Genomic DNA, 14990 nt, shown 5'->3' on the forward strand with positions numbered 1-14990 from the left:
CACGATATGGCACACCCCTAGGCCATATGCATTTAAATTTAAATATATTGCAAACACATCTTTTATGATTAAACAAATTAAAATGTGTCATATATATACACACACAGTGGTATGAAAAGTGTTTTCTTTGCATGTTTGTCACACAAATGTTTTGAAACATCAAACCAATTTAAATATTAGTTAAAGACAACACAGGTAAACACAAAAAGCTATTTTTAAATGAAGGTGTTTATTATTAAGGGAGAAAAAAATCCAAACCTACATGGCCCTGTGTGAAAAAAAATTATTGCCCCCTTGTTAAAACATACCGTCACTGTGGTTTCTGACTGAGTACACTGTCTCTAGCCACACCCAGGCCTGATTATTGCCACACCTGTTCTCAATTAAGACATCATTAAATAGGACCTGCCTGACAAAGTGAAGTCCACCAAAAGATCCTTAAAAGCTACACATCATGCCGAGATCCAAAGAAATTCAGGAACAATTGAGAAAGAAGGTATTTGAGATCTATAAGTCTGGAAAGGGTTATAAAGCCATTTCCAAAGCTTTAAGAATCCAGCGAACCACAGTGAGAGCCATTGTCCTCAAATGGTAAAGACATGGAACAGTGGTGAACCTTTCCAGGAGTGACTGTCCGCCCAAAATTACCGCAAGAGTGCAGCGACGACTCATCCAAGAGGTCACAAAAGACCCCACAACAACATCCAAAGAACTGCAGGCCTTACTTGCCTCAGTTAAGGTCAGTGTTCATGCCTCCACCATCAGAAAGAGACTGGGTAAAAATGGCCGACATGGCAGAGTTCCTAGACGAACACACCTTGATGATCCCCAAGACTTTTGGGAAAACATTCTGTGAACCGATGAGACAAAAGTTGAACTCTTTGGAAGGTGTGTGTCCCTCAGTACATCTGGTGTAAAAGAAACACCGCATTTCAGAAAAAGAAAATTATACCAACAGTAAAACATGGTGGTGGTAGTGTGATGGTCTGGGGCTGTTTTGCTGCGTCAGGGTCTGGAAGACTTGCTGTGATAATTGGAACTATGAATTCTGCTGTCTACCAAAAGATCCTGAAGGAGAATGTCTGACCATCTATTCGTGACCTCAAGGTGAAACGATATTGGGTTCTGCAGCAGGACAATGATCCAGAACACACCAGCAAGTCCACCTCTGAATGGCTGTAGAAAAACAAAATGAAGACTTTGCAGTGGGCTAGTCAAAGTCCTGACCTGAATCCGATTGAGATGCTGGGGGGGTCAGAAGCTGTAATTTTACTTCTTTAAAAAGTTCAATCAATGAAATTCTTCCTAGTGTGCCTTTAAATAAAGATACTCAGGGAAGTGGAAAACGAGTATCTTTTGAAAATCAACTTTAAGTCTTTTACCCAGAACTAACAAAAGGGAGAAAACATTAGAATACCCAAAAGAAGGGAAAACAGAAAGCAGCCAACGAAGAACACCCAAGGAGGCTTTAAAATATGGATACCTAAGGATATTTTTTTTTTATTTTGTTTTCTTTCTGTCTTTCAAACTAAAAGTTCTCAGCTTCTAGAGAGACCTGAACAGAATTAAGACTGTCTGAACAGTGGGCAGTCCTTATAAAAGGTACTAAGCAGGTGTCTGCCTAATGCGAGTGGCCTCCCTCTAGTGGCTGGAGGACCACCAGGTACAGTACAGTACAGTACAGCAGGGGTTCTCAACTGGTCTCAGCCCGGGACCCACATTTTCTCATGGTCATTAAGTCGCGACCCACTTTTGTATAATGCAAACTAACAAATTTATTTTTGAAAAGTGAACTTCAAAAATATGTAAACATACATATGCATTCAAAGTGAATTTAAAAGTAATAAAAACGTGCGGTACCATGCAAACTGTATGTATACAAGTAACTACAATAAAATTAAACATCAAAACTGCATAAAATAAATAAGGCCACAAAATTAGATATATCACTTCTCTGCATTCATCATCCTTTAGTAAAAAAATAGAAGGACCATGCCAACTGCATGTGTAAAAGTTACTGCAAAAAAATAAATATTAAAACTGCATAAAATAAATAAGGCGACAAAATTAGATATATCACTTCACTGCATTCAGCATTCTTTAGTAAAAAAAATAGAAGGACCATGCCAACTGCATGTGTAAAAGTTACTGCAAAAAAATAAATATCAAAACTGCATAAAATAAATAAATCTACAAAACCAGATGTTTTCACCCAACCTGTCTTTTGTGAAAATCAGTGAGACAATTGGGCATGTACTTTACTTTTGATCAGAGTTTCAAAGTCTGGGGTGACAGTAGACAGAGTTACTCTCAGATCATGCTCAGTGTTCAACCTGTTTCTCTGCTTTGATTTTAGCTGGACCAAGGTGGAAAAGCCACTTTCACAAAGGTAGGTTGTGCTGAATGGTAGGATCGTTTTGATTGCAAGAGAGGCGAGAGATGAATACTCAGCCATCACATCGCTGCACCAGAATTGGGAAAGACTTACGTCGCCGAATCTCTTTTTCAGTGTCTGGTCACATGACAGCTCCACCAGCTGATGCTCTTCGTTGCTTGGTAACATGACGCTTTCCATGTTGACGCTGAAAGGGTCGCGTATCCAGGCATTACTATTATCTCCGTGCCTCTCAGGGAAGTAGTCGTCAAACCGAGCTTGAAGTTTACTGAGATGCTCCTTGATCGTTTTTTTCAGGTAATTTTTGGCCGTGGTGTCCAGCTGCTGTACTTCCTGGCGAACGTTTGGAAACATGTCCAGTCTGTCTTTGGATAAATGATTTACCCACAGTGTGATCTTTTTCTTGAACGCAACAACTTTGTCTGACTGTTCAAAAATGTTGTGTCCTTTTCCCTGCATAGACACGTTTAACGCGTTGAGGTGCTCAAAAATATCAGCAAGATATGCAACAAGTGCGAGCCAGGTGTTATTGTCAAACAGTTCAGCATATACGGAGTTGTTCTCTGAGAGGAAGGTGGCGATTTCTGTTTTTAGTTCGTAAAAGCGTGACAAGACCTTACCCCTCGACAGCCAGCGCACTTCGGAGTGATACAACACCTGCATGTGCTCAGAGCCCAAATCTTTGCATAGATTTGAAAAGCAGCGGCTGCTCTTAGCACTCCGTTTTATGTGGTTCACCACTTTGATGACATCTTGCAAAGCTTCATTAAGATCAGGAACCATATTCTTAGCCGCCAGTGCCTCTCGGTGCAAAAAGCAGTGGTTCCAAGTCGCATTAGGTGCCCTCGTCAGAATTTGTTTCACCACACCTGAGTGTTTCCCGGTCATGGAGGCAGCGCCGTCAGTTGTGACTCCAACGCAGTATTCCCAGCTTAAACCCACTGAGCTCAAGTACAAGTCCACGGAGTTGAAAATGTCCTCTGCTTTGGTAGTGGTGGGGAGTTCTCTGCTGCAGAGAAATTGCTCCTGCAAATCACCATCCCACACATGTCTCACATAAACCAGTAAAATAGCATGGTTAGCTATGTCCGTGGATTCATCCATCTGTAATGCGAAGTATGGGCTTGTCTGGACGCGAGCTGTAGTCTGCTGTTTTATGTTATCAGACATGTCTTTAATACGCCGCGCTATAGTATCGTTGGACAGGGGTATTGTTTTAAGTTTGTCTGCCGCTACACCATCCAGCACCTCTCTTACCATGTCCATTGCAGCAGGTAAAATCAGCTCTTCGGCTATTGTGTGGGGTTTCTTTGCCTTCGCAATACGGAAAGCTACGTGGTAAGACGCCCGGAGCGCTTGCTCTTGTTTGGAGCACGATGCTGTCAGACACTTCTTTGATGCCTTTAGCTCATGAAGTCGTCTTTGAAAAAACTCCACCGGCTTGTCCTTATATGCGGGATGTTTCGTTTGTAGATGTCTCATTAGTTTGGAGGGTTTCATGCTCGCATGTGCCAGCACTTCATTGCAAATGACACACTGGGGTTTCTGACCCTGTTTGTCCTCAATGAACGAAAACCCACATTTCAGATACTCCGGGCTGTATTTGCGTTTCGCCATCTTCTCACCGAACGTCATCACAAACTAACGCGTGTCTCTCTGTCTCATTTCAAGATTTTCAAGATAAAAGACCGTTAAAAAATCAGACGAGCATAATCTTTTTTTTTTTTTTTTTTTTTTTTTTTTGCAAAGCTGTCCGCGACCCACCCAGAACGTGTCCGCGACCCACTTTTGGGTCGCGACCCACCAGTTGAGAAACGCTGCAGTACAGTGTTCTAGTAGTTTTGTCAATATAGTGTAACTGATTAATTTAGACAGTTCTCTTCAATTAATTGTCCTGCTTTTATTTTATTATTCAACTGCATTTTTCCTTTTTTTTTTCAGAAATGAAAATATTCTCCTGAAATTCATCACCAACAACCAGGTATTTAACTAAGAGCAATGTTAAACTGCTGAAAGAGGTGAAACAGAAGCCGCCCTGAAGAATCTCCAGAACACGCAGAAATTGTTTGATACATTTAACAGACAAATGAAGCCAAGTCCCGACATGGAGAAACATCAGCACTCTGTCAAGAGTTTTACTAAACAGAGTGATCTCAAAATACACCAGCGCATTCACACAGGAGAGAAACCTTATTATTGCTCAGACTGTGGAAAGAGTTTTAATCATCAGAGTCATCTCAAAATACACCAGCGCATTCACACAGGAGAGAAACCGTATCACTGCTCAGACTGTGGGAAGAGGTTTACTCTACAGAGTACTCTCAAAAAACACCAGCGCATTCACACAGGAGAGAAACCGTATTACTGCTCAGACTGTGGAAAGAGTTTTACTCAACAGAGTCATTTAAAAAAACACCAGCGCATTCACACAGGAGAGAAACCGTACTCCTGCTCAGACTGTGGCACAAGTTTTAATCAACAGAGTCATCTCACACTGCATCAGCGCATTCACACAGGAGAGAAACCATATTACTGCTCAGACTGTGGGAAGAGTTTTAATCGACAGGGTACTCTTCAAAGTCACCAGCGCATTCACACAGGAGAGAAACCGTATTACTGCTCAGACTGTGGGATGAGTTTTACTCAACAGAGTAACCTCAAAAAACACCAGCGCATTCACACAGGAGAGAAACCGTATTACTGCTCAGAGTGTGGGAGGAGTTTTACTAAACAGAGTAACCTCAAAATTCACCAGCGCATTCACACAGGAGAGAAAATTATCCCAAATTTGTCCCACGGCAAGTCAAAGTGCAAATCGTAAATCTTTCGGACAGAACACCTTATCCTACACAAATGTTTCACTTTGTCGCTTGGAAGGATTTTACAGATTCAGTAAAATTATTCTTATCCAGCGATTATGTTTATTGAATTTAATATTATGTTTTCTTGTATGTTTGATATTCCAGGACATTGTTCGTGAGACAGAGCTCAGTTTTTAGGGTAGTTATGGTAGGAGTTCAGTTTTGAAGAAGGGAAGGTCGTTCGAGTTCGAGTGAGGGCACTGCCAGTGCTTGCACCAGATGTTAGATTAGCATAATTAGTCTTTAAATGTAAATCAAATTTAAATGTCGTAGTTGTTAGGAGTAAAGTAGGATTCTTAGCCTGCAACTAAGCGTTTGGGATCAAACCTTCAGCGCTTATGATTAGAAGGTTTTGAATGCATTTCATCCCTTTTCTAGTTCATGCAGATTTAATTATTTCCATTCATTTCTAGTATCTCTGTTTTTACTCTGTGGAAGCCATCCTCAGTTTCCCAAGCTTAGCATAGCTTATCGCTATTGACCGCCAGGCAGCCCATATGAAGGGAGAAGGGGAAAACACCACCTGAGCCACTCCAGAGTGAGTGTGCTCCCAGAAGTGAGACTCAGAGCCATAGAGAGTACTGCCGTGTGGACCGGAGGAGCATCCAGACCCTGCAGAGAGGCCAACAAAATGTTCCAGCCATGGTTCCCATACTAAAATCTACCCACTCCAGGCTTATGTAGTGCAGTAAAATTGCTGGCTTATTTATTCCCTCTGATGGTTTTCTCTTCTTCTATGGTTCAGTCAGTCTGATTAAAAATCTGTTACCTTAGAGGGATATAGATGGATATTTGGTTGATGTATTGCTCAAGTTTTATACTCTTTTTCTTATTAGATATCGTATCTTGCTTAAGGTTTTTTAATCTCCAAAGTTACTAAGAATATCCAAATCTTTTAGTTTCTTAATTGTTTTTATCCAGTACCAACTATAACCTTTGTATTGCTTCACATCTATATTTACTCATCTGTGTTTTAATAAACAGCTTTTATATTGCAAGATCTGCAATCTCTGTTTTCTCAACATATGTTTGACAAAATCTATAGGCCTGAGATTTTTGTATGTTATTATTTGTTGTTGTGTATATACTCAGTCACCCAAAGGATAGATAGATAGACAGATAGATAGATAGATAGATAGATAGATAGATAGATAGATAGATAGATAGATAGATAGATAGATACTTTATTGGTCCCCGAGGGGAAATTCTTGACATCCAGCAGCAGGTGTGTATAGTACACAAAGTTACAAAAAGATAAAATATAAATGATACATAAATGTGCATAAAGTAAGGATAAGGATAACTGATGTCAGCCATACAGAAAGTGCAAATACAGTTATATAATAATTTAAATGTAGCAGTGCAAATGATACGTAAACAGTAGATGAATGAACTAGTGAATGAACTACTAGTGCAAAATAGAGTAGAACTATAAAGATAGTGTTATGGGCATCAGCAAGACTGAGAGTGTGACAATAGATGGGAGTATGTCCATGGTGTGGCCAGAATTGCTGGAAAGAAAAAGTGTCACAGAGTCTTCAGTTTGCTGTGCTGAGATGAGTTGAAAAGTCTTATGGCCTGAGGGACAAAAGACTTTTGGAGTCTGTCTGTGGAGCAGGACTGGGACAGCAGTCTGCCGCTGAATGAGCTCCTCTGCCTGGTGATGGTGCTGTGCAGAGGGTGGTGAACATTGTCCATGATGTTCAGCAGCTTGCTGAGGGCTCTCCTCTCCGCCAGTGGTGTTAAGGACTCCAGCTCTAGTCCCAACACAGAACCAGCTTTCCTCACCAGCCTGTCCAGTCGTCCAGCGTCCCTCTTGCTGATGCTGCCTCGCCAACACACTACAGCGTAAAAGAGGATGCTGGCTACCACAGACTGGTAGAACATCAGCAGGAGTTTCTGGCAGATGTTGAAAGACCTGAGCCTTCTGAGGAAGTACAGTCTGCTCTGTGCCTTCCCGTAGAGAGAGTCAGTGTTCACTGACCAGTCCAGCCTATCGTCCAGATGCACACCAAGGTATCTGTAAGATTTGACCACCTCCACAACGACCCCCTCGATGGAGATTGTTTGCTGAGCAGAGGGCCTGGACCTCCTGAAGTCTATGCACATCTCCTTGGTTTTGGAGACATTCAGCTGCAGATGGTTCGTCTTGCACCAAACCACAAATTCCTCAACCAGGGTTCTGTACTCCCTCTCATCACCATGATTGCAGTGTCTTCAGAGAACTTCTGCATGTGGCATGACTCCGAGTGGTATTTGAAGTCTGATGTGTACAGTGTGAACAGGACTGGAGAGAGAAAAGTCCCCTGTGGTGCTCCTGTGCTGGTGATCACTGTATCAGAGGAGCAGTCCCGGATCCTGACATGTCTCCCAGTAAGGTAGTCAGTGATCCAGGTGACCAGGTGCATGTCCACCTCCATCTTCATCAGCTTGCCTCTCAACAGTAGGGGCTGGATGGTGTTGAAGGCACTGGAGAAGTCAAAGAACATGACCATCACAGCACCTCCCCCATTGTCCAGATGAGAGTGAGCTCTGTGCAGAAGATAGAGGATGGCATCTTCCACTCCCACCTTTTCCCGGCACGCAAACTGCAGTGGGTCCTCAGCATGGTGGACCTGAGGTCTGAGGTGGTCCAACAGCAGTCGCTCCATGGTCTTCATCACGTGAGATGTCAAAGCAACCGGCCTGTAGTCATTCAGCTCCTTCGGGTGTTCTTGGGAACTGGAACGAAGCAGGTTGTCTTCCACGTGGCAGGAACTCCCCCTAGACGCAGACTCAAGTTAAACACATGTTTGAGGGGCTCACCCAGTTGAACTGCACATGCCTTGAGCATTCTGGGGCGCACACTGTCCGGGCCAGCTGCTTTCCTGGGGTGAAGTCTCCTCAGCTGTCTCCTGACCTGGTCTGCAGTAAAGGTTGGTGGACTGGAGGAGCAGATTTGTCTGCCAGTGTTGACAGTGGTGATGATGATGAAGAAGATGGTGGGGGTGATGGTGGTGGTGATGAAGATGGTGGAGGTGAGGGTGATGAAGATGATGATGGAGGAGAGGGTGTTGGTGGTGATGAAGATGGTGGAGCTGGAGTTGAAGGTGATGGAGATGGTGATGATGGTGATGGTGGAGATGATGGTGATGATGCAGGAGGGTAGGAGGAGGGGGCAGCAGGAGCAGGACAGTCAAACCTGTTGTAAAAGTTGTTAAACTGCTTTGCTCTGTCCACACCCCCATCTACTTCATTGTTGTTCTTGCACCCAGTGATGGTACCCCCAGAGAGCCCTGGGGGTACACTCAGCTCCTCTCTTTTGTTAGAAGGAGAACATTTCCATCATCAGACTCTGCCACTCCAACAACTGTGATGATTCTTCTTTCATGTTTCTCTTCAGTTTCCTGTAGTATATTCATTTAAAAAGGTTTGAACATTAGAAATGGCGGGTATGTACTGGACACACATACAGTAAAAGGCACATTTTTCAGTCCACAGTTATATCTTCCCTAATCCACATGTAGCCGGCTTGTGTGTGTGTCTGTCTCTGATTCCGCCCCAGTTGAATTAGCCATGCCCCTCGAGTGTTGATACCCTCTGCGTTGTGACTTCCAAGGAATGGAAAGACTGGACACACTCTGCCATATATTGGGTTTTTATTGCCTCTCCTGTGCATGAGAGCAGCAAAACACAGCATGAAGTGAATTCTCTGTCTTTCTCACAAAAACAGATGCAGCTCTCCTCAGTGATATTTAGCGTGAAATGAGCATTACATATGCAATACTGTGTGTTCTGTTTTTCTGTATCCAGTGTACAATTACATATAATAAAATAGGGTTTATAAAAATACTTCAGTACAAATTGTACAATACTGTGTTATAAAAATAAACATTTCTTATCACAAATATATTCTTAGCTATGAAATAAAATATTACACATTATATTGTACTATGCACATATAGAAATGATCCCAAATATGACACATTTTCTGAACATTAATTTCATACAACAAAACAATTCTCAATGAAAATAAACAGCTGTTGCAATTAAACAATAGAGTGGTTCACTTAAACAGTAAACTGTGGCAGTACCTGTGCATGAGAGCAGCAAAACACAGCATGGAGTGAATTCTCTGTCTTTCTCTCACACGCACAGGCCTGGATTCGGGAGGATTCCTGATGGGCCGGCTCGAGTTTGGGCCGGTTGGACGGAAAAAAATAGTTTACCCGTCATTTCTAATCTTATTCTTGCATTCATTTCCATTCAACTACATATGCATTCTCTATTCATCTGACAGCACAGCCCCTACTTCACAGTAGATTAGATGGGTTCAACCATCTGAGGGAATTCTCCCTTCCCAAATGTTTGAGTTGGTTGCGTCCACGAGTGGTCTTTTCTGAAGCGATAAAATTAAATATAGCAACAGAATAGCACGAAGCGTCAGTCGACTGTGATGGAGGGTAAAAAGGCCAGATTAAAAAAAAGAAAGAAGATGGAAGAAGAAGCTGCCAAATGTGCAAAATGAACAAGCTTGTTTTCCAGAGGACAGACTCCAGCTGCAGCCGGTAAACAGAGATATGGAAATAATCTTGAGTTTGCAGCTATTAGGCAACGTTTGCAATGTCGATTTAGCGTAGTTTATTTTGTAGAGCCCAAAACACATCATTAACCTCTTAACACATCCTGAATTTTTATAATTAATATCTTGCAGTGTTTATGAATATTTATAGACACCCAATAAGCATTTTAAAGCCTAGAATCTCTGCTTTTCAGTATCTAGCCTATTTAGCTGTATGTCCTCTCAGGAAATAAACATTTAGGGCGAAATATGCCTTGTTTATTAGAATTAAGATTCATATACTGTCTTTAAGCTACTGCTTTGAGGATTCACTATTTTGTTTTGATCTTTAGGAATTCGTTAGATTATATTCCTTTTAGCATTTTCGGCTTAGTTTAGTTGGTTATTTTCCTATTTTATATCAATTTTTCTGTTTTTATTGAATGGTATTGGCTTATTAGCGTCTAGCTTGTTAGCATACAGAACGTCTCCCTGGTCTTTTAAATGAATGTTGGTTTATTCATTTAATAGCTGTATCTAAGCCAGACAGACACTGTGCGATTTTTTAATCGGGTGCTGAGAGCTCATCCGCATGTTTGAATGGTTTGTCCTGTACGAAAATGCACCTGACTTATATGCTGACACTGTAGTCTGACTGGCAGGCTGAGAGACTAAACCTCACGCAGCCCCAAAGCATTAGAATTAGCGCCAGATCCCCGCAAGCCTTCACCCATTAATCCACCCGCGGAGCTTTAAACGCGCGGATGAGCACGCCGCTTTCCTCAGCCGGTCGGGCTCCAGGAAATAGTCTGTGATGTCATCTGTTTTTTAATACTATTTTCATTTTATATAAAGCTATGGCATGATAATCACCATATAGCAAAGTAACCAAGACTTATTGTTAAGGAAACTTCTCCTTAACTGAAACTAATTAAAACGGTAAATAAGAAAAAAACTAAAACGAACTGAAATTACAGATTGAATACCCTCATTTTCCTGTTTGTTAATTTATTTATAAATGATTTATATAAATGTGGCATATCATGATATATATCGTTATTGTGATATCTTTTTTCCCATATCTGATTTAAATTTGAATGAAACATGTATAAGTGAAGGGTGTTCTGTTAACTTACCAACATATACTTGTACTTATATGCAATAAAATGGCATTGTAAGATCTAGCTGCTGTTTTATTTTTTCAAATTCCTGCTACATTGATCACGTGACCAACGATGTCCGAAACCTTTTCTTTTACACCACTTTATAAAAGATTTGTTTACTAAATCAATATAGCAGACACGGTGGCGAATCACAGCATCGGGTTAAAGCCCAACTTCATCTGCAGAGCCAGAGAGCAGCAGAAGCTCTACACCAGCAGATTCAGAGATTTTACAGAAGCTAATGTTACCCACAGTTTCATCATCTCTATATCGATGTTGTACATGCTGGAGAGAGAGTGAACTCTCGACCCGAGTCTTTCCTTTTTCTTATATTCTAGAAATGAGATAATATTACATTTTTCCAGACGAGGGACCGAAAGACATAAATCCTTGGGTTTTACAGATTGAGTTGGTCGGTGACGAGGCAGAGAGCACAGGATAAGATTGGCTAAAGTTCTCTTTCACAAGCAAACCCATCTTCTTGTTAATTATTTTAGTATAATAAATGTTATTTTATACAATATACAGTATCAGTGGAGACTTATTTCATGCATCTACATACCATCACAGCTCCAGAAATAACATTTTAGTTAGCTCAATCATAAAAAATGTGTTTGTATCTTTAACATAAAATATGAAAAGAAACGCATATGGATGGATGTCGGACAATGCAGCATCAACTCATGTCTGAAATGTCCACACTCTCATTTAGGAAGAAGTGCAGACAAGTTTGTATTCAAATTAAAAGAACAAATTATGTTAAAAACGTTGGTAACATTAGCCAGCTAGATAACATTAGCTAGCTTGGTTAAAAAGCACTGGGCACATTGGCTAGCTAAATAAAATTAGATACTTGGTTAAAAAAGCACTGGGCACATTGGCAGTTGGGGTTGGATCTTTGCCTGCCGGGAGACGGGCAGCAGTGGTGGGTCTTCGTGATGTCACCCGCCAGCCACTTTTTCATCGACCCGGCAGTGTCAGGCACGTACCCGGCAGTACTAAAAACTGTCAGGGAGCTTGCTGACAGTACGCCGGCACTATTAAAAACTGTCCGGTAGCTTCCTGACAGTACGCCGGCAGTATTAAAAACTGTCAGGTAGCTTCCTGACAGTACGCCGGCACTATTAAAAACTGTTAGGTAGCTTCCTGACAGTACGCCGGCACTATTAAAAACTGTCAGGGAGCTTCCTGACAGTATGCCGGCACTATTAAAAACTGTCAGGGAGCTTCCTGACAGTATGCCGGCACTATTAAAAACTGTCAGGGAGCTTCCTGACAGTACGCCGGCACTATTAAAAACTGTCAGGGAGCTTCCTGACAGTATGCCGGCAGTATTAAAAACTGTCAGGGAGCTTCCTGACAGTACGCCGGCACTATTAAAAACTGTCAGGGAGCTTCCTGACAGTATGCCGGCACTATTAAAAACTGTCAGGGAGCTTCCTGACAGTACGCCGGCACTATTAAAAACTGTCAGGGAGCTTCCTGACAGTACGCCGGCACTATTAAAAACTGTCAGGGAGCTTCCTGACAGTACGCCGGCACTATTAAAAACTGTCAGGGAGCTTGCTGACAGTATGCCGGCACTATTAAAAACTGTCAGGGAGCTTCCTGACAGTATGCCGGCACTATTAAAAACTGTCAGGGAGCTTCCTGACAGTACGCCGGCACTATTAAAAACTGTCAGGGAGCTTCCTGACAGTATGCCGGCACTATTAAAAACTGTCAGGGAGCTTGCTGACAGTATGCCGGCACTATTAAAAACTGTCAGGGAGCTTCCTGACAGTATGCCGGCACTATTAAAAACTGTCAGGGAGCTTCCTGACAGTATGCCGGCACTATTAAAAACTGTCAGGGAGCTTCCTGACAGTATGCCGGCACTATTAAAAACTGTCAGGGAGCTTCCTGACAGTACGCCGGCACTATTAAAAACTGTCAGGGAGCTTGCTGACAGTATGCCGGCACTATTAAAAACTGTCAGGGAGCTTCCTGACAGTATGCCGGCACTATTAAAAACTGTCAGGGAGCTTGCTGACAGTATGCCGGCACTATTAAAAACTGTCAGGGAGCTTGCTGACAGTATGCCGGCACTATTAAAAACTGTCAGGGAGCTTCCTGACAGTACGCCGGCACTATTAAAAACTGTCAGGGGGCTTCCTGACAGTACGCCGGCAGTATTAAAAACTGACAGGGAGCTTTCTGACAGTATGCTGGCACTATTAAAAACTGACAGGAACCTTTTCTATAACGTATAAACACGTAAATAGTAACTTGTGTGATTGACTATCCAAAACGCTGTGTATTATATAGCCATGATAATTTGGTTTTGTAGTGTATTTTAACAATGAGACAATTTTAATTTACTTTGTGAGTTTGATTAATCAATAACATTTCCAGAAGTATATTACGTTTAATTTGCTTCATCTTTTTCCAATACATTTGTTCTGTACTGTTTAATCTGCCATCTGAGAACTTTACACATTTGTATGGGGGTGCAAAAATCAGAAGCTGAATTTTGTTGATTCTGCTTGAACTTCGACAAAAGTGAGAGAGATATTTGAACAAATGACTTGAAAAGACACTGTAAAATAAACTGGTGCAAATCTTTTTTATTATAGTATGAATTAAAAACTAAACATTGAGTTATACAAAAATGACATGACAGAATACATAAATACAAAGAAACAAACTGAATAAAGGAAATAATAAAAAAGAAAAGAAAAGAAATAAATGAATGTATTAAAGACTCAGAACTAAATATTTTGATTATTAATCAAAGAAAAAAAAGTTAGAGCACATATTACTCCAGATATCCTTTTGTGACGAAGGCCATTTCTGCCTGGAATCTGTGAAACCCCTCAGTCTTCTTTAAGATCAAGATTGTCATCTTTGAATGAAAAGAAGAAACAATTATATGCCTGGTCACATACTGTTATCTGAACATTTATAAATAAGTAATTGTAAAGGATATATTTATGTAGTGAGTACAATACAATAGATTTTTAATTTCATGTTATTTCAGGTGTCAGCACCTCCAGAATATACGTTGTGATGTTCAGGTCTGCTTTGTCCAGCTGCGTGACTTTGTACACTCTCTCAATTATGCCCTCTGTCTGTTGTAGGAACATTTATCATAAACATCTATTGAGTAACTTATGAGTATTCATATATCAAGCAGTATTAAATACTGCCCGGTCTAAAGACTTTGATTTTACATGAGCTTTTTTTGTGTTTACCTGGTTTTCATCAAAAATGGATATCCGCTGTGCTAGCTGGCTCTTCAGTCGAAGGGAAAATGTGGGATGAATAGGGGTGTCACGATCTCGATATTTTATCGAAATCGAATCGAAATGAGGTCATGGTCTCGAGTATCGAAGTCAAAAAGAGGATCGACGATCCCTCCCGCGCGCGCTACGCAAATAGGGGGGGAGGGGGGGGCGGGGGTTGGGCGCGCAGGTTTTGTATCTGTATCTAACGGAGGGGTGGGTGCGCGCAGGTGAGAGCGTGTGAACTCGCTGAAATGCGTGTGTCAGTTTGACTTGAGAACACTGACTATAGATCACAGTGAGGTGGATTAAAAATCTTAAACTTATAATTGACTACACCTGTTGCTTTCCATTGAATTAAAAAAACATCTTTCTCTCAGATAAAGTAAACACAAGCGTGTTTCTGACTAAAATAAAAGCTTTTCAGGAGAGATATAAGTTATGTGTAAATATTTATAAGACAATACCTGACAAAATCTGTTTTAATGACGTTAATAAACATCACTGTGACAGCGCTAGTCACAGTTTCACCACATCACTTATCTAACCAGCCTGTACTGATTTCTGCCCCCCAATAATGCTTTCAATAACCTCTAATAGCCTTTAATAGTCTTCAGTAGCCTTTAAAAGACTTACCTGGCGGCCGTGGTGTGTCCACTAAACTCCGTAGTTATAAACATCCTGAGGTTAGCAGCGCGCTAACTGACCTGTTTATAATGTAATCCGAGCAGTGCCTCCGTGTCGGCTGTTCTAACCTGCTGCTGTTAG

At 41.4% G+C, this 14990-nt stretch overlaps 4 protein-coding genes across 5 annotated transcripts in view; 2 read left to right on the forward strand and 2 right to left on the reverse strand.

Annotated features, from left to right (window-relative positions):
• LOC125801498 (zinc finger protein 239-like) overlaps positions 1–5606 on the forward strand; it is a 154288-nt gene extending 148682 nt beyond the window's left edge. For both annotated transcript variants that reach the window (XM_049478290.1, XM_049478289.1), the window contains exon 2: positions 4337–5606. In XM_049478290.1, the coding sequence (XP_049334247.1) occupies positions 4482–5216 (735 nt within the window). In that variant the 5' untranslated portion in view covers positions 4337–4481 and the 3' untranslated portion in view covers positions 5217–5606. The remainder of the gene's footprint in view (positions 1–4336) is intronic.
• LOC111196357 (zinc finger protein 271-like) overlaps positions 1–14990 on the forward strand; it is a 460288-nt gene that overhangs the window by 27145 nt on the left and 418153 nt on the right. The gene's annotated exons all lie outside the window — the stretch shown is intronic.
• LOC125801235 (zinc finger protein 239-like) overlaps positions 1–14990 on the reverse strand; it is a 213748-nt gene that overhangs the window by 14262 nt on the left and 184496 nt on the right. The window lies entirely within an intron of this gene.
• Positions 2234–4030, reverse strand: LOC125801661 (protein FAM200B-like). Its single transcript, XM_049478452.1, has one exon. The coding sequence runs from the start codon at positions 4028–4030 to the stop codon at positions 2234–2236; it is 1797 nt and encodes a 598-aa protein (XP_049334409.1).

The sequence above is a fragment of the Astyanax mexicanus genome, chromosome 4 (genome assembly GCF_023375975.1).
Source record: "Astyanax mexicanus isolate ESR-SI-001 chromosome 4, AstMex3_surface, whole genome shotgun sequence".
Taxonomy (NCBI): Eukaryota; Metazoa; Chordata; class Actinopteri; order Characiformes; family Acestrorhamphidae; genus Astyanax; species Astyanax mexicanus.

Coding starts and splice junctions, on each gene's coding strand:
- LOC125801661 (XM_049478452.1), bottom strand. CDS start 4,030: ATGACGTTCGGTGAGAAGATGGCGAAACGCAAATACAGCCCGGAGTAT.